General features: G+C 48.9%; 1 protein-coding gene across 1 annotated transcript; it reads right to left on the reverse strand.

Annotated features, from left to right (window-relative positions):
* Positions 1–604: 604 nt before the first annotated feature.
* Positions 605–18,085, reverse strand: APCDD1L (APC down-regulated 1 like). The gene is made up of 4 exons (XM_027710690.2): positions 17,837–18,085; positions 6,141–6,270; positions 5,094–5,652; positions 605–2,681 (listed from the first exon to the last, which is right to left on the reverse strand). Exons 1-4 carry the CDS (start codon positions 17,871–17,873, stop codon positions 1,917–1,919), a joined length of 1,491 nt encoding a protein of 496 aa, XP_027566491.1. The 5' UTR covers positions 17,874–18,085; the 3' UTR covers positions 605–1,916.
* Positions 18,086–18,687: the final 602 nt, after the last annotated feature.

Here is an 18,687-nt window from a genome sequence, read left to right on the forward strand (position 1 = left end):
ACCTGAACACTTCATTTGTTTCTGTGCTATGAAAAAAAAGAAGCACCTGCACACAAATCTCATTCCTGGGGGTAAGTGTTGGCCAGGAATCGCCTTCCCCCTCCTCCATCCACCCTCCAAAGGCAGCACAGAGCTGTTCCCTGTTCCTGCCATGGAGTGGGTCCTGCAGAAAACAGGTACCTTTGCTGCTGTGAGTCCCAGGAAGCTTTCCCTGGGCTGCAGGAGCGACCACTGGAGCACCAGGGTGGGAAACTGCTGAAGGAGAAGTTGTGCCACGTGTGTGGCTGACAGGAGATTGCAGCTGTGCTGCCCCAGTGCACAGCATCCTAACGGGAACATCCCAAAGGAGACACCACCTTCTCCAACATTCACTCCCTCACATTTGCCTGTGGATCTCCACGCAACAAAGCACAACCACCCTTGGACACAGGGAGGATTTGCCTGCTGAAGTAATCCCTGGAGAAGGCTCCTCCTCAGGCTGGGGAAGGAACCCAAGGCAAGGCAGCCAAGCCTGGCCCTTTTGTGTGTCATCTTAGAAGTGTAAGTGTTTATGTGCATGATTAATATTTGATCATGCCTGGAACACGTGAACATACTGACAACATTTATGTCACAACTGTATGCATTTAATAAGCATCTCATTTGAATTATTAATGTACAGGTCCCCCCAAAGTATTTTTGTGTTATAAACCCCATAATTTATCTAAGTACAAGCTGCAAGTTCGTAAATACAGCATTAAGAAGGTGGCTATTGCATAGCTGCTTTAACAAAATATCCTTTGTGGGTAAGATATATAGGCTTATTTGGAGAGGATTTAGCTGCTGGAGGAGGGCTTCTCCAAGGAAGTTATATGCTTCTTAGCTGCAGCAGACAGGGAATATAATTTTTTAGTTTGTCCTTCTTGTCAGTAGGAATCAGTTTGACCTGACTGTGCTGTCTGATCTGAGCATCTCCCCAGCCCATTGTTCACCAGAGGCAGATTTATAAAACATCTGTACAGGAAAGAGGCTGGAAGGGACACTTTGAGAGGAGAGCTGGATTAACAATTGATGTGCCAGTACACTGACTGAAAAGGAGGCAGTGAAAATACCCGGCCTGACAAGATTTGTGAGGAATCTTTTCCTTCACAGGGTGCCTGGTGAGCAGCAGTCAGGACTGCACTGGAGAGGCAGAACAACGCAGCAAGGATGCAGTGCTGCAGCCAGGGAATGCCGGAGGCTGGAGCTGTTGTGCACAGAAGCATTTTCCATTTACCATAATCTTCTCTGACGAGGGTCAGGCGTAGCAGCCGAGGTAACGCTCCGTGAGGGCTGCTCTGGGCAGCCCTGAGTGGGAGACTGCACGTTGCACCCCTGTGTGTGTGACACACGCAGGAAAAGTGCAGAAAGTATCTGTGAACTGCTGAAGGCACGTGAACTGTGCCCTTCTCAAGAACACTTGCTGACTGTTTATTGCTGACTGATTCTGCAGATTAAATTTGCATGAACAGCAAAAAGGAGTATGATGGGAGGGAACTTAACCTCAAAGAAACTCAGCAGCCGACACTTCGGATGTTTGAATTACATCGGAATCAAGCTCTTGATTAAATCTTAGCAATGTCAAAAGCTCAAAGCAGCAATTTTAATTGATGTCACTTCCCCCCCCTCCATGTTGCTGAATTATCCCTTGCAATGTGCAGCACATCCGTGTCACTACATTAAATTTGCACGCAAAGAGGGGAGATTAGGCAATAAAGCCACGGGACAAACAGTATGGAGTCAGGCATATCTTCTTGGCTTCGTTCACTACTGGGTGTTTTTAAAAAAGTGTTTCCAAATCTGAGAAAAACTGATTCCAGATGTGCTCATTTGAAGGATATAAAAATCACGCTAGCACCAAGATTTATCTGGATTCTGTGCTGTACCTGAATGGATAACTAGTCCCATCTTAAAAACAGAAGTGCTATGAACAATAAAAAGGCCACAGGCAAAGGTTTTAGTGCTTCCTTCCCATTAGCATCCTTCCTTCCCAAGTATTTTAGACTAACGTAGCTGGAGAATTCCTCTGAGGCTCCAGCACACTGAACCAGAGGGGCCTGGTAGGACGTGGGTCGCTTGTCTGGGCTGTCGGGGCTGGACCCGTCCGTGGGTCTCTCCCCGATGTACAGGAGGCTCCGCTCCCGCGTGTCCTGCTCCGTTTTGAAGAGTTCGTACTCGGTGTGGGGCAGCTTGATGCCCAAAGCCAAGCAGCCATTCGTGGCTGTTATATCCTGCTCCACCCCGGCGCTCCAGGAGCTCGCCAGCCCACAGCTTCCAGGTTCTGAGGAGTTGAGCATCATCACCGTCACCTGGTCCATCGGCGTCACCCGAGCCTGGGTGACTTTAAAAGCCAGCTCGGTGCCGCCCCGCACCTTGGAGGAGGGGATGCCTTGGGAGTAGTGCCCAGAGGCGTAGATGGTGAAGGTGGGCTGTTTGCAGAGCGGGTCTGAGTAGTGATAGTAATACCCTTCCCAGGTGTGGTTGTTCCCGTGGAATATGAAGTACCTGGTGAGGAAGAGCACGGCGGGTCGGACCTCGCAGTGGGTGCTCACCCAGCTGCCGCTGAGCTGCATGGGCAGCTGGGCTCCGGCGGGGAGGATGGGTGGGTGGTGCTCATCAGCCCTGTATATAATCCCACAGGCTGGGCAAGGGTGCACGTGGTGCTGCAGGAGACAAAAAACAACGGCTCTGTAAACTCATAAGCAAAAAAAAAAAAAAAAACCAAAACCCTTTCAGAATATTCCAAAAGCTCAAACTCCCCCGGTCCACACCAGGGTGCTGCACTGCAGGGAGCCCGGCACGAGGCATCCGAGCAGATTAAGTGAGATAAAGCGCTGCCCTGGCTCTTTGCTATTCTGGTAGCTGAAGGACAGAGGGCTGTGTCCTGCGGCTGCCCCGTGCAGGGCCGCTGAGGACAGGCCGAGGGAGGAGGGCAGGGCATGGCAGAGCTGCTGCCAGGGCAGGGAACGCTCCCCCGGGACATCCCACCACTTTTCCAGGGCAAGCTGGGTGAGGATGGGAGTGCTGGGAGGTGTCAGCTCCACCACGGCGTTTCTGCACCGGTTCAGAACAATGACACAGTGTTTTTGGCAACGGAAAAGGCTGTGAAACCTTCCCGTGGGGAGGCTCCTGTGCCTGTGCTGCACCGCGGTGACGGAGCCTCTCCAGGACAGCCAAAATCCCGTCGTGTTCTGCTTCTCCTTCACCCCATTCCTGCCCGTGCTCCCACATCCACGGCTGCGTGTGAGGACCAGGATGGGGCAGGTGGGGAGGGAGAAGGACAGAGGGCTTTCCCAGCAGCCAGAATGGGAGAAGAAAAGGACCCACTGCAGAAGGAGGCCCTGACCTTCGCTCCCCCTCCTGTGCTGCCTGCAGAGCTCTGAGTCAAACCAGCCCTGCCCCTGATCCGCTGCCAGCAGGGGTTTTTTGTAGCCTGGAATTTTTTCTTATACTCCATATATCACAACTGATTTATTTTTAAATAAGCAGGGTTTGAACATTATATAATTTTCTAGAACACGAGCTAATCTTTACTGAACTGTCATAGGCAAGAAGGTTAAATAACTCAGTAGTTAACTGTAGGGTGGGTAATTTACATGCAAGTTGATTGGAGTCTACTGTAATTTAGTCATTTTCAGCTTGCTTTACTGCTACTGTCACGTTAATGAGTGCTGACAGTACACAGTACATTATGGCTAAATAATCCCAGAAGTTGGCAAATATATATGCTCTCCTTAGGCAGGAAATTCTTTGATAATGAAAGGTAATTTGGGGAGAATGGGTTTCTTTAAAACAGATATAAATTTAAGGGAAAAAGAGTGGTATTTTCGTAAAGAGAGTTAAAAAATAATTCCTAACATAGCTGTGTAACTCACCAGCACAGGCAAATGGATGTCAGTTCAGAGAAAATAAAAAGAAGTAAAAATTCTGTGCCCAATAAAATTATCACTACAGACATGGAGCCAAAAATCTTACTTGCTTAAACCAGTCGTGTGAAGTTATTTCTAATATATGGCAGCTTCTAATTATCGCCAAGTGGTGACATCATGTGTGGGTCCATTGGAGAGCTGTTGCCTATTAATTACAGGGCTACTTTCAGAGAGTGAATTTCAGTATCTTTAGGTTTGGTTTTAAATTAACTTTTAAAAGTGTTTATGTTTACCATCTGGTTTTGCTCATATATATGGTTTTGGCCCGAGATAACACAAGTTTAACCAGTTTGAGAATGTTGCTTTTGAGAGGGAGAGGGGTGTTGCTCTGTGTTTTTCAGAGTTCAGTTGGTGCAGTTCAGGGAAATGTTGGGGAAATGTTGCCCCAAAATAGTTTTTTCCCCAGTTATTTCCATTCTATCTGGTAAAGTTCAGAGAGGGTTTTTTCATCCTGTCTCACTGCTCAATCATTTCTGAATTGATCAGTTGTGATTCAGGTTGAAAGGTGCTTTCCTGGGAATAAACTGACCTGCTGTAAAATATAAAATAAAATAGAATAAAAGGCCAGCAAGTCTCCTGCTCAGTTTTACGTACATCAGAACGGAAGTTTGATTTCTGTGTAATAACATAATTGTATTGGGGGCAACTGCCTCTGCTAATGGTGTTACACCAAGGACTGATGAGTTACTGGCAGATGGTGCTGCCTCGCTCCTCTCCCCCTGAGCACCCCCCAAGGAGGGAAGGAGAGGGCAGGAAGATGAAGGACAGAGCAGGCAGCTCTAACCAAGTGCAGCCCGAAGCCTCCATGGATTTCAGTGCGGCAAAATAGGAAACAGCATTTCCTAGGAAAACATGGAGCCAAAGCAAGGCTGTTAACTCCAGGCCCACGCCAATGCAGGCTCATTTCCCATGTTGGTTTTGCTGAGCTTTCACCCACCCCAGTCCCACTCTGTCAGGAAGGGAGAGGGTGAACCCCACGTGCTGCAGAGCACCCGGGAACCCGCACCAGCAGCCCCACACTGCCTCACCCTCGTGTCCTTAGGACAGGGGGGCAAAGTGCAGCAGGCACTACTTAAACAGCAAGGAAATAAATACTGGCAAAGCCTGTGACCCGGTGAGGGGACCGTGTAAAGGCCTCATCCTTACCACGGCGCTCTGCAGGGGTCGCTGGTAACCGGTGGGGCGGTAGTGGAGCCTCTCCACCCAGTCCGTGTGGATGTCCCCCAGGTACAGCTCCTCCACCAGCTGGCTCCCGCTCTGCCCCGGCTGCAGCAAGGGCTGGTAGTGCTTCTCCACCCGCACCAGGCTCAGCTCGTGCATGGCAAAGCCCAGGGCGGCCGTGCAGTCGCGCTCCGTCTTGGCGCTCAGCAGTTCGTAGAGGGCTCCGGGGGCCCAGGAGCGCCCCGGGGGCAGGAACCCCCCGCAGCCCTGCCCGGAGGTCTGGTTGATCCAGGAGGCCACCTCCCGCATGGCCCTCTGGCTGTGGAACACGATGCCGACCTTGTGCAGGTGGTAGTCGGCCTCGGTGGCACCGCGGGTGATCCAGGAGGCCTGGCGGAGCCGCAGCTTGCCCTTGATGACCAGCGTGTAGGAGGGGTCGCGGCACGAGGGGTCCCAGTAGTAGAACTGGAAGGCCTTGAAGAGCCGGTTGGCGTAGAACAGGTAGGAGCGGGTGAGGAACTCGGGCCCCGGCCGCACCTCACACCTGCGGGAAAGGCCGTCCTGAGCCGTCGGGGTGTGCGGGGTGAGATCCCTCCCCGGGCCGTGGGGGACAGGGGACAGCACAGGGGCGGGAGCAGCACCGTGGGCAAGAGCCTCCCACACCTGGTAGCTGCTCTTGGGTGATTTTAATGGGCATCTGCTACCAAAATGTGAGTGCTGGATAAAGGATCTGTCTCGGGCTGGGGCAGGAGGCCTGGCAGGGGCTGGGGGCGCATTCCCGGGGATGCCTTCCCAGGAGAACTGGGTGCCCTCCCAGGGCTTTAGGGTCACCTTTCCAGGGGGGTTAGGGGGATGCCTTGCTGGGGTCTGGAGACGCGTTCTCAGGGTTTGGTGGTGCTTTACCCGGGGCTTTAGGGACGCGTTTCCAGTGGTCAGGGGCGTATTGCCAGGGTCTGGGGGCGCGTTCCTGGGGTTCCAGGGGTGCCTTCCCAGGGTTGGGGAGTGCCTGCCCGGGGTCCGGGGGTGCCTTACCCGGTGGAGACCCATCGGCCCTCCAGGCGGGGCGGCAGCCGCGCTGCGATCCTGGCGCCGTCCTGCAGGTGGCGGAGCTGCTGCCGGCACCGCGGCTCCCAGCGCAGGGGCGGCTCCGCGGCCGCGCAGGCTGCGATGGACGGGGACAGGGACAGGGACAGGGACAGGGAAAGCGGAAAAGGGAGCGGAGTCAGCACTGCGGGGCCGGCACCGACCGCCGAGGGCCCCGAGCGGCCGGAGAACACACCCCCAGACGGGTGAACTCTCAGCCCTTAGCTGAGGACACAGGTTTTTCTGTTTCGCTCAGGTTTTCCCACTTGAGTTTCATCTGAATCCAACTGTTTTTCAGATGAAACCTTCAAATAAAACCGAGCGCTCTTTGTTCATGTTCTCTTTCTCTCTCTCTCCCTCCCGGGCTATTGTTGAGGCAGTGAGTGGAACATGGAATTACAGCATGGGAACATTGGCCTCGCCTGTCGCCCGCCATAAGGACAGTAATTCTGTCACTTACCTCATTTCCCATAACAACGGATGTTATTGGCTTAGGGAATGTGTGAACACTCAGCTAAATCCTGAAGACCTTTGCATGCACACACACACATGTACATATATTCCTATATATTATTCACTCTACTTAAGCTAACCTCTCTGGCGCTCACCGTGGGCTTGCTTCACTAAGAAATTTGGGATTTACCTCTTCATAACACCACGGAATGAGCTCTCAGGGAAGCTCCTCCTGACACCCCACCAATTCTCTGCTGCCCTATAACTGCCCTGTCTGGCAGAGCCCAGTCCCTGGTCCCGGTGGTGCTCAGCCCAGCTGGGGGTTTATGAGCCCAGACAGGGTTTGCTTGCTCCAGCTGTACTTTGCAATTTACCCAGGAGTGTGCTGGACATTTTCAAGCCAGCCTTTATTCACTCCATACCAATGTTAGGACACAGGTTGATTTCCAGCCTGCCTATCAACTGGAACAAAAGATCCAACATCTATATTCCCTTCCCACAGAATGACAATGTGAAATGTTTGCACACCCTGTGCCTCGGTCCAGGAGCTCAAGACAGAGTAACAACTGCTCATCTTAGTCCCTGTGTGCCACATATGTACCTTGATATATAACCTCAACCATCCTGTGATCCTTACAGGGAGATTTGCCTAAACCAGACGTTTCACTGGGAAGAGAAACCCCAAACCATCTGACTGCATGTGGGAGAAGGGACAGGTGAGATCATGCAGGGCTTGGAGAGTACAATCACCTTCCTAACAAGAAGTGTTTGTGGATGAACCTGGCACACACAGATCTGCTGCAAACCATGGGCAAACTACGAGCTGTTGAGCAATGTCAGCAGAATTCCCTGGCTCACGAGCTCCGGATGGAACACAAATATAAACAGGGTGAGAATCACAGCTGGGATCTGCCAGGGAGGTTCCCCAGATCTCCATAGCCAGTTTATTCTGAGACAGGAGTTTCTCATCCCTGGCATCAACATATCCTCCACACAGGGTTAAATGCCTGTTACAGATCTCCCACATCCAAGTTTGTCACAAACAAAGCCCCAGACCAAGTCAAGTGGGAATTTGGTAATTAAACTGCTGTTCAAGTCAGGATGTGTGACAAAGCAGAGGGATTCCCACTCAAACAGTATTTTGTTATCAATCTAGTAACACATAATTGTCTGATGGACAAATTCAGTCACTCCACTGTGCCACCACCATATGCAGAGGTTTTACATGTCACAGACTCACAATTCTATAGTTCTTACTGTCTTTAAGGGCTGGACATGGAGAGCGGGCACATCCAACTCCTTCACAGTTGCTTGCACTAGTGCTTCCTAAGATGCAGTTCTTGTGAGTCTTCATATGAAAATAGGAAAATATTGGATGACAAGAGCCATTGCTATTAGTTAAACCTTTAGTTTGGCAGCTGCAGCGTGTGTGAGGCTGCCCCATGAGTGCCAATTTAGTAGAGCCATTAGGAGCTGGGCATCTCCATCCTCATCCCAGTTCTGCCAGGACTTTGCTCTGTGATCCCGTGTGCTCCCTACTCCCAGGGCTCTTTTTTCACTCGTGTGCAGGATGTGCCAAGTTTCATCTGACTGCCCTGAGAGGCCCAATTACTGGCAAAGCTTTTGGAGAGCCATCAGATCAAGGGCAGTCCAAAACTGAACCACACTTCAAACAAACATGAAATTATTATCCTAGAGAATCCAATAAACTGAAATAACTATATTTGTATTAGAGGCAATGGACATAAGGGTCAGATTTGCTCTTGCCCATAACCACAGAATGACCCCAGAGGTGTCAGTGCAATATATAGCTACATAGTGTATAGCTATAAAATATACACAATATAACCCCTTTTTCAACTCTCTAACTGTGCTCTGTGTATGTTTATTGCAGCAGAAGCTTCAATATCTGACTGAACCCTTAGTGCTACTTTTGGCAGAAGCACTAAAAGTCTGCATTGTTTGGGAGCACAGACACTTTGGCAGTGCAGTCACTGCATTTTGACACATTCAATAGAAAAGGGAATTTTTATAATCTGGATCAAACTCCATGGGGAAAGAAAAAAAAAAGGAAAAAAAGCCTCCAGAATGTAAATATTTGACATGATGGGAATTCCTAGGGATTTTGTCTTAATTGTACACAAGACTCCAAGCTGGATGCATCCTCAAACCAAAACCTATTGGCTTGTGTCCAAATCTTGTGCCTGCTTTTTTCTCTGTTACTCCAGCCCAGCCCCACAAGATCCAAACATCCTTTCAAGCTGGAAAATTTCAGTTCCAGCCCTAAAATCTGTAGTTAGGGCACATCTCTATTCCAAGAGCAGCATAAAGTGGCTGTCACTCATATGTCACTCTGTTACTCAGCCCCTGGTGAAGCACATCAGAGCAGCTCCTCTGTCTTAAGAGAGACACAAATTAACTGCTCTATAGAGTTCTTGGGCAGGAGGAAGGAATTATTCACAATTCATCTTTGAGACAAAAATACTCATTCATAGGAAAATCTAAAAAACTCCCCGGCTGTGATCTCTTCCCCTCACTCTTATCCCGTCTGTCTGTATCGATTAACCACAAGCGTTTCCAGAGAGCTCCTCAGCACAGAAACTAGACAAAACAGGGTCTTTTTCCAGCTTTCTGGTGCGTGCTGCATCCCAAGGACCGGCCCAAAGTCTCTGAGCAAGGGGGCTGCACAAACACTCCAGCAACCAGGAATGGCAGGACCTGGAACGGCCGCTCATCCCTGCGATCGGCACAGACTGGGTCGAGCCTTGGGACAGCACAGTGGCAAATGCTGACCAGCTACTCCAGTGCTCATTTGTACAGGACCCACAGCATCAAATGATGGAAAGACAGAAGTGGAAATTCCCCGCAAAATAAATTTTGGTGAAGCTAGGATGAAAGATCCCAAGCCTGGGAATGAGAGCCTGCCAGTGGGGTTGTGCTACACAAGGGCTGTGTGCTCCAGATTGAGACCCACTTCTCACTTTCAAAGGAAATGAAACATCAACCAAGAGAGAAATACTGCAATATTCCTTGTTGGAAACAAATCTTGTTTGTGTTCCTCCAAGCAGATTGACTTTGGAAAAAAGCGAAGTTGAGTCACACATCTGTTTCTTCATAAATGGAGGAGAAAATGCATATATTACAGTTTGCACCAAATTAGTTACTGTGGATCAGCTCTTCTCCAGAGCTAGATTGCTAAATCTGTTGCATGTTATTGCCTCCTATGACCAGAATTTATTATTCCCATTTATAATTCTAATGTTTCAGTTAGCCACCCATTCACAGGGATAAGATCAGGGCCTGAAGTCATGGAGCATTACACATTTCTTCATTTAGAGATGACATAAAACCTTTGATATTTTCTGAGGAATGTTCAGATTGGAAAGAAATGGACGATAAGGAACATATCAATATGTTCTGCATAAGCGAATTATACTTTTCCACACAGACTTCACTAACAGAGCAAAACAGTGTTTCTTTAGCATTTTTCTCTCCTGAGAGCACGTAGAGTGGATTTTGGGTTAGCCACTAAAGGAATAAGCATTCTTTTAAAAGCAAACAAAATGGTTGTATTTAGCAAATCAATTTTTCTTGCATTTGTGTGCAGATCAAGTTAGTGGTGCTTTTAATTCATTCAGAATAAGGCATTCCCAAGAGAACAGCTGTGTGGAATGAGATACATTTTATATTATGATATAAAGTTATAAAACTTAAATAACACCCACTGGGGGTGGAAAGCTGTATCACAGCAGAACCTTGCATTTTGCCTATCTGCAAACTGAACCCAGTTCAGGAGAGGACTTAAGCACATGCTTAAGTCTAATTGGTTTCAGTGAAACTTAAGCATATGCTTGAAATTAAGCCAGTACGTGAGCATTTTTCCTGATTAGTAATGCCTCCCTGAACTGGAGCCAGAATGTGGTCAAGTGGTTGAGGGAGGATGCCAGTGCTTTCACTGGAGTACTGTTTGGCTTCTGGAAAAGTATTTCTATTATTCATCCTTTCTCTCATTTGTCTGTAAAAAGGGTATATTCACATATAGCTGTTTCACCAGTCTGGTGCTCAGTTCATGCTATTTATAAGATGCTTTAAATTCACTGGATGTTTCTCAGTTCTGCTTTCAGGGCTGGCACAGTAACTGTGCTGTATGGGAACTATCATTGCAGAGCATCACCTTGGGTTTCCTGTGCACAGCAGAGCATAATCATGTACGAAATTCTGCAGATCCTCGGAGGAAACTCGGCCGACTCAAAATCCCAAGTAGCTCAGGATTTTAGAGAAGTTTTCAAAACATACTTTCACCACATACTTGTAGCACAATAGCAAATGGGCTCAGACATCATAGTCTATGGCTTCAGCCTAGCTTTGTTCTGAGGCTGTGACCGTTGTCTGATTTGTCTCATGTCCACAGTTAAAATAGTGAAGGACTTGTGGTGAGTTGCCTGGAGGGTTTTAAGGCACTAGAGAAGTAAATATTTTGCTCTTGGAAACATGGAATCGTGTGTTTCTCTTGTAAGTGTCGTGTCCAGCAATAGATGACAAGACAGATGGGATTTGTGGTAGGGTAGTGGAGGAAAGAGAAATACCTCAAAGATCTTCTTCAGTATAAACTACATTTGAATAAAATGGCTTCTTAAAACTGCCCTCTCTGGCTCTTTACACAAAAAAAACCCAGGCCTAACTCTGTGAATGAAATTCAAGAGCTTGATCCCAGTTTCACTGGAGTGGGTAAACAGGAAAGATCCCGTGACTGTACCAACACAGCATCAGCAGCTTATTTAGAAGCTGCCCATCCCCACAGACTGATAGTAAACACTCCATTCGGAGAAAGAAGGGATACCAAGGAGAAATGGGATAGGGAATATCATGGAATTATTTGAGTTGGAAGGTACCTTACAGATCATGATATTCCCAAATGTGGTGAACTAAGCAAGACATGTAAGAGCTGGCATAGAGGACACATGATGACAAATGAAAGCACGAGGGGCGGATGCGAGTCCATCTTCCCAAGAGATCTACAATTCATGGTAACCAAAACACCACCATCTTCAGCTACACAGAGATCTACTCACAACATGCTGTCCTGACAGATGCAGGAGCCATTTCACTTCATGTTCCTCCCAGAAGATGTTCTGCAGATTTGGAAAGATGGGGGTCTCTGTTTTTTCCACAGCTAAATTGATCAGTGCCAAAAGACTGGAGAACAGCTGAGCGATTCCATCCAGCCTTACTGAGAAAAATAAATGGGTTCAGCCTACACTAACATACCTTGGCTTGTGTTAAACTTTGATTGGTATTGCCACATAAGTTTGGCACAGGCAAATATATAACCAAAACCCAAAAGAAAATGAAGGAAAGAAGGGTGATGCTAGAGCTTTTTTCTTTGAAAACTGCTGAAAGTTTGAATTTCAACTTGGTGAGATGGGTGAGACCATAGCGAGATGACCTCAAACCCCTGGGTACCTGAACAGTGAGAACACATGAAGGAAAGCATTTGTTTGCAAAACCAAAGCAAGCAAACTCAGTCCAAGGCTGAACAATACCCGGGGGGTACTATCACAGCTCAATTAAATTGTTAGAATTGTGGAATTCACATTCTGACCAAATGGATATATTACATCTATCTTCCTTAATTTAGATGAGTTAGAAACTCATTAGAAGAAACAGTACACGGATGTGGAATTAATGCCACACTGACATTTCGAATGCATAGAGCACCCATGCAGGTTTTGGCAACCCCCTCACACCCCTGCCCAGACACTTTATTAGTGGCTATCGTGGCCATTTGTAATAGTGATGGCTAAGCATTTTTTTCTCCTGGAGTGCTTTGAAGAACGGAACAAGTAATCAGCCATGGCTTGGCTATAAAATGTCAACCTCATTTCAAACGTCTAAATCACTCACATGGACCATGAGCGCAGAGAGGACCACCCACCACATAATATTAACATAAATACAGCATTTACCCAAAGCAACTGGAACTGGAGGGAGTTGAGAGTAGAACAACAAAAAATGGTGAGGGGGTGGGAGGGATTGGGTTACGAAGCAAGATTAAAAGAGCAGAGCACATGTAGCCTGGCTGAGCTAGATGGACATGATAACAGCCTATAAATATTCACAAAGCACAAACACCAAGGAAGGGAAGGAATTTCTTGCAGCGAATAAAGAGATTCTGTTGGGAGTGAATGAAGAGAGGAAAAACATGTGGCTTGTATGTGGGGTGAACTTCTCGAGGCACAGTATTGTAGGCAGGGCAAGTCCACTTGCTTGGCAGGATTTTGAGGGATTGAGCAAAGCATGAGTTCAGCGGGGAAGAACCCGCTCTTGGCAGGGAGTTGGTGGGATAATCTGAGTGGCCTTTCAGTCTCCCACTGCCATGGAGCCATCCCAGCTCCCCTCTCCCACGGGAGACAGCTGCTCTCCTGTGTGAGCACATTGTTCGCTGTCCTGCTCATCAAAATCACTGCCTGGCTCCTCTGGGACTAGAAATGAGGCATTTAGGTGTGCAGAGACAGAAGCAACTGCAATAGGTACTAAACTGCTGGACACAGCTGAGAATCCCAGCAGGTCCCTGCAATGTCAAGTGCTCACCGTTGAAAATCTAAATCCAGGAAATGAGGTTATAAACCCACTAAAGCAGGAAGGATCCTTTTGTTCTCTCCTTATTTAACACCTAACACAACAGGACTCTCGGCGCTGCTGCAAGGATACTGTTTACAGTAATAAAACCAGGATCTAATAGGATCTAATAGGCTGAGGCTACTTGGCTCCTGAGAAGCCAAGGATGAGAAGGGCATTCCAAAGCAGTCATAGCAGAGATACCCTCAGGAACAAAAAGCTCTGCAGAAAGGTGGTAAACTGATCCAGAGCCCACACCAGAAACACACACACATGTTTAACTTAGAGTCACAAGTGACCACAGAAAAAGGTTACTTGTTCAGCTGAAGCACAGAATTAAAGTTACTCCTAACATGTGTTTTGGGGTCTGGGTGTGGTTTCTAGATAGCCTGAAATTTCAGTCTACTGTTTTGCCTGTCAGCATTAGCCAAGTCTTGATGTGTTCCAGTTCTCCTAAACTCTGCCGACAGATGCTGAAATCAAAGTTGACATTCAACCTACGCGCTGCATAATCTAATAACGGCACTCGTGCTACTCAAAGCTAACAAAACCTAGGAGCTTTTCTGCAGCAAAACTTTCCTGTCATTTTTGGTTTTATCTCTCTTTTCCAGGCAGTCTAACTGGGAAAAATGATTTTTATTTTCTCCGAAAAGCTTTAAAAATAACATGTCATTGTGTTTTTGTATCACCAGGGGAGATCCAAGCTGTAACCTGCCATGTCCAGCACTTGTGGATTTAGTAAGAGTGTGAACAAGGTGAATCCAATTGTCTCAGTGGGGAGCTTGGTGTATACATTGATCCCAGAGTGCGGGGTGAAAACCTGCTTCCAAAGACCTCAGTCTTTGAGTTAGACAAGGCCAAAATGTCACACATTTGTCAGTGTTTCTTATTAACCCGGGAGAAACCGTGGGGGACTTTTTCAGTGCTTGACTAAATGGGTACACTCAAGTTTAAAACATTATTTTAAAATCTAAACTGTAGCAAATCTCTTCAAACACTCGGTGGTGAGACTCCTCCTGCTGATTTATGTCCCATCACACCAGCTGTAAGTCAAGAGCTGTTGTTACACTGATCCAACTGTCTATCTAACAGTGCCACAGGAGCTGAGCTTCTCTGCTGCACTCTCAGTTTCAATTGAATTCAAACTGTGATGATTTAATAAGCTATTCAGTAAAAATTAGAAAACATCAATATGAGAGACACGATTATCACACCATCACCCTGCTAAAACTCAAAAATAATGATGGATTTCAACCCTCTTATCACTTCACCCTCTGGAGCTTTGGCATTTCAAACAGACATCAGACAGAGAAAAAGAACTTGTCTAATTTTGCATTTTAGAGCATGAGACCTTTTAACTCCTTAAAGAAAAATACCCCCCAGATTGCAGATTACTAACCCCTCAGATCTTACACAACTTAAGATGGGAAGAGAAGGAGCTGTTCTATGAATCATATTTTCAGTTTCTGGCAGCAGTCTTAGCCTACAGAAGAAGGGTTACACATTGAAATTCTCACGTTCTCACTGTCACTTTCTTGGGATTATTATATCTGAGATACAACATCGTAAAAATCAGGAAGTTTCTCTTCTTTCACACCTTTATCTTCCTCAGCAAATGTGAGAAAACCAAAGCACTTGTGTAAGAGCATTGTATAGGTGCTTCCTAATTGTGAGGTTGATTTTAGCAGTGATTGTATCTCATCCATGAAAGCATTGTCTTTATGGATGACATATGCTGTGTTGTGGGGAAACACAGGATCCCATTGAAAGCAAAATCTCTTTCCAAACTTTGTTCTGCCAGATGCAGCCTCCCCTAGCATTGGATTGCAGCTTTGGTTTTCTTCACAGCAATTTCTGGCTTTTGAAAATCTCCTTACTCAACAATTTGTGCTTGTGGGGAAAATATAGAAACCACACGATATTTTTTTCACTTGTGCTTTTTTTTTTTACTTCTCAGCCCTGTTTTTATCTATATCCATATACTTTGAAACGTGGCTAACCTATAATTATTGGAAGAACAAATAGAGTCATATCACACAATCTGGCATGACACGCTAGTTGTTGATTTTTTTTGGCCAGCTTGAGAAATGAAGAAGAAAAACCGCCAACTTGGTAAAAATAAATTAGCTAAGTAAATATTACCCAAATAAACATTTGAACCAAAGACAATGACGTTGGTTTAATAGTAACTACAGATTTATGCATGAGTAAATACACACATCTCTATATTGAATGTAGTACTATCACTTCTGGGGTTCTCTTGTTAATCTCATAACTGAATGCAACTGGTGATCTTACCTCAACACTGTCATTTCCAAACTTAAAAATAAACATTGGAAGCAAGAATAGATCTTTTATGTTAAAACCGTGCTGGAGAAGCTACACATGAAAAATATCAGCGTGGTGTTATTGGAATGTAAAGACTTTAATGAAAGCTTAGGTAAAATTCAGCAGGTCTCTGGGGACATTTCCAGGAATGAGTGATTCTTTTCTGGAGGAGACTCCAAAATCAGATCCAGTTACCTAACTAAAGTGCCTTTACAACTGATTATGCACTGGTGTCATGCTCATGCTGATTTTCAGCTTTATGCAAAATGCAGAATGCCAGTCTTGCTCACAGTGAAGTCACTGGCAAACCTTGCTTTGATTTTAATGAGTTCTGGGTCTGACTTAGCTCTTTAAATAGTTGTCTTAAGGTCCAGTTTCTGTTCTTACCGAAATCATTGGAAATTCTCTCACTGATATCAGACACAAGAAGCAGAGGGTTTAAGTTAGACTGAACTAAAAGAAATTGTATGGGAATTGAAGAAAGTATTCTAATTAGACTTTGGTGACTAATCTTACATAGTGCAGTATAACAGAGCAGAGTAACTTGAACTAATAAAATACACAGAGAATACACATTTCTCAACCTGTTAAGCCTTATCTTTGTGAACAACACATGGCAAGACCCTGCAAAAGGAGAACAGAAAAGTTACCCTACAGAAGTGCCATGCTCAGAGATTTCTTCCTCTGGTTTGGTCCTTTCCACTTCATGCAAGTAACATCCAATAGCTGTCACTACATGATTGTTTTGCAATGACCATTAAACTAAGCCCTGAGTTGGAGAGGCAGGTCAGTATGATATTTTGCTGCCCAAAGCCTCAGAGGAGTGAACTAAGTGGTAGAAAGGAAGCTAGCAGGAACCCAGGTGCCCGGATTTCCAGTGTCCAGACTGCACAGGGTCCTCAGGGACATCATCCCACCCTTCCTTTCACCTGCCCCTTCTGTTCAGGGATACTGAGTTCTGCTTTGCATTTCTTAGGAAAATACTGCCTGAGGATGGAGGAGCCTCCCTCAGGCTCTGCTCCTTGTTGTAAACAGAAATAATTTTGTGTTTTTTTCACAGCACAGTTGCCTTTGTTCTCCCATATGGTCTCTTAAGCCAGAACCTTTTCTTCTGAAACGGGTCCAAGAACTGTGGGGTTGAAAGATGCCTTTTTGAAAGGGAGCCACAAAGATGCAGCCTGTGCCGCTCCGAGGGTCTGTCTGCACAGCTGGGGCTCAGTGTCATGTCCCTGGAACAGGAGACTACTTATGAGGTTGTCCCTTGCCGGGGCAGGTGCTGGGTCCTCCTGGGGATAATACCGAACTCTAAGTGAGAATCACCCCTGAGCCCTTCCTGCAGCTAAACTCCGCTCACCGCGCACCGCGCTCCGGATCGGAGCAAGCTGCGGCGGCAGAGGGGATGCCCGGCAGAGTTTCTGGGGAGGGGGCAGTGACCCCCACCACTTTGGAAGCCCCAGCCCAGCACCGCCCTGGGCAGCTCAGCACCGTCCCGCCAGCCCTTCTGGCATCCCCGCCCGGCGCTCACTCAGAGGGGGGCACGGGAAGGGTCAGTCCCCCCTCCCGGTCCCACAGCTCGGGGGCAGCATCCCTGGGCGCCGGGGGCCCTCCGGGGCGCTCCCCGCCCGTCCCCTCCTCCGGCAGCGGGCGGTGGGAGCCGCGGGGCAGCGCGGGGGTCGCTCCGGACCACTCCCGGCTCCTCCGCGGGTGCGCACGGCGGGGACACCCTGCCCGGGCCGGGCGGGCACCGGGGGCGAGCCGGGCAGGGACCGAGCGAGCTGGGCCCTGTCCCAGCACCAGGTGCCTCTTGCCCGGGCGAGGACACTCCGGGAGCCCCGTCCCAGCGCCGGCCCCACCGAGACCCGCCCTGCGACTTCCCTGCGCCCTCCGGGCAGTCCACTTGCCCCCTCCTCGCCCCCTCCTCGCACGCTTCTTGCAGCCCTCTCGCACCGTCCCTTTGCCGTTTCTTTGCATCCTCTTTGCACTCCCCTTGCAGTTTTCCTGCATCCTCCTTCCCGGTCCGCCGCGCTCTCCTCGCACCCTCCTCTCACACTCCTTGCACGCTGTTCCTCTGCGCTCCCCACACCGTCCCCTTGCACCCTAATTTCCTGCACACCCCCAGCACTCTCCTGCCCCTTCGCAGCACCCGGGTGGGCGAGGGAGGTGCCGGGGAGCACTCGGAGGGGACGACCCCGGCTCCGCCACCCTCCTGCCGCCCCGGGACGGCACCGGCGGCCGGTGGCACCTACCTACGAGCAGCCCCGCGAGCCACCAGCACCGGACCATGGTGCCCGCTGTGTTCCCTGGCCAGAGGTGCCCGCGGAGCTCAGCGGGGCGCGGGGCCCGGCGGTGCAGCCATGGGCCGCCTCCGGCGCTCCGGTGCCCGCGGCGGCGGCACCGCGTCTCCAGCCCGCAGGCGTCCTGCTCAGCCCGAGCCTCGCGGAGGGAGAAAGGGGGAAAAAGAAAAAAAAAAAAAAAAGTATATATTTTAAAATAAATTAAAAAAAAAAAAAAAACTAAACCCCGCAGCCCACCCCGCCTTCGCCGCCGCGCAGCGCGTCCCCCCGGCTGCTGATGGCTTTAATGGAGCTTGGCAGCCACAGGTTCCCGCTGCCAGAAGAGGTGGAGACTCGGCCGCCTGCGCCCCACATGCGGCCGCGCACCGCACACGCGGGGGAGGAGGAGGAGGAGGAGAGGAAAAGGAGGAGGAGGAGAAGGGCAGCCCCGGCCCGGCACCGCAGACCGCGGACGGGCACCCCAGAGCAGAGCCCGCACCCCCCAGGAGAGCCCGCAGCCCCGAGCAGAGCCCGCAGCCCCGAGCAGAGCCCGCACCCCCGCCGCCGGACCGGCGCTTCTCCCTCAGGGACCCCACCCGCGGCTGAGGGACTACCCCGGCACCCCGAGGTCTTGGAGACAGCTGTGGGGCTCGGGCCAGCTCTTCCTTGTGCGACGCCATGAGGGGATCATTCCCACATCCCCACACCATAAGGGGATCATCCCCCCATCCCCACCCCATGAGGAGATAATTCTCACATCCCCACACCATGAGGGGATCATCTCCACATCCCCATGGCCTGGCTCTTCTGCCCACTGTGGCCAG

This window comes from Pipra filicauda, unplaced genomic scaffold, assembly GCF_003945595.2.
Source record: "Pipra filicauda isolate LSUMZ 115617 unplaced genomic scaffold, ASM394559v2 scaffold13_size5146498_pilon, whole genome shotgun sequence".
NCBI classification, from domain to species: domain Eukaryota; kingdom Metazoa; phylum Chordata; class Aves; order Passeriformes; family Pipridae; genus Pipra; species Pipra filicauda.

Bases quoted from the DNA above. Each gene is read 5' to 3' on its own strand.
- APCDD1L (XM_027710690.2), bottom strand. From the start codon at position 17,873: ATGGTCCGGTGCTGGTGGCTCGCGGGGCTGCTCGTAG. The intron at 5,653-6,140 runs GTAAGGCACCCC...CCTTTCCCGCAG, and splicing joins GGCCGATGGGTCTCCACCGG to GTGTGAGGTGCGGCCGGGGC. The intron at 2,682-5,093 runs GTAAGGATGAGG...TGTCTCCTGCAG, and splicing joins GACCCCTGCAGAGCGCCGTG to CACCACGTGCACCCTTGCCC.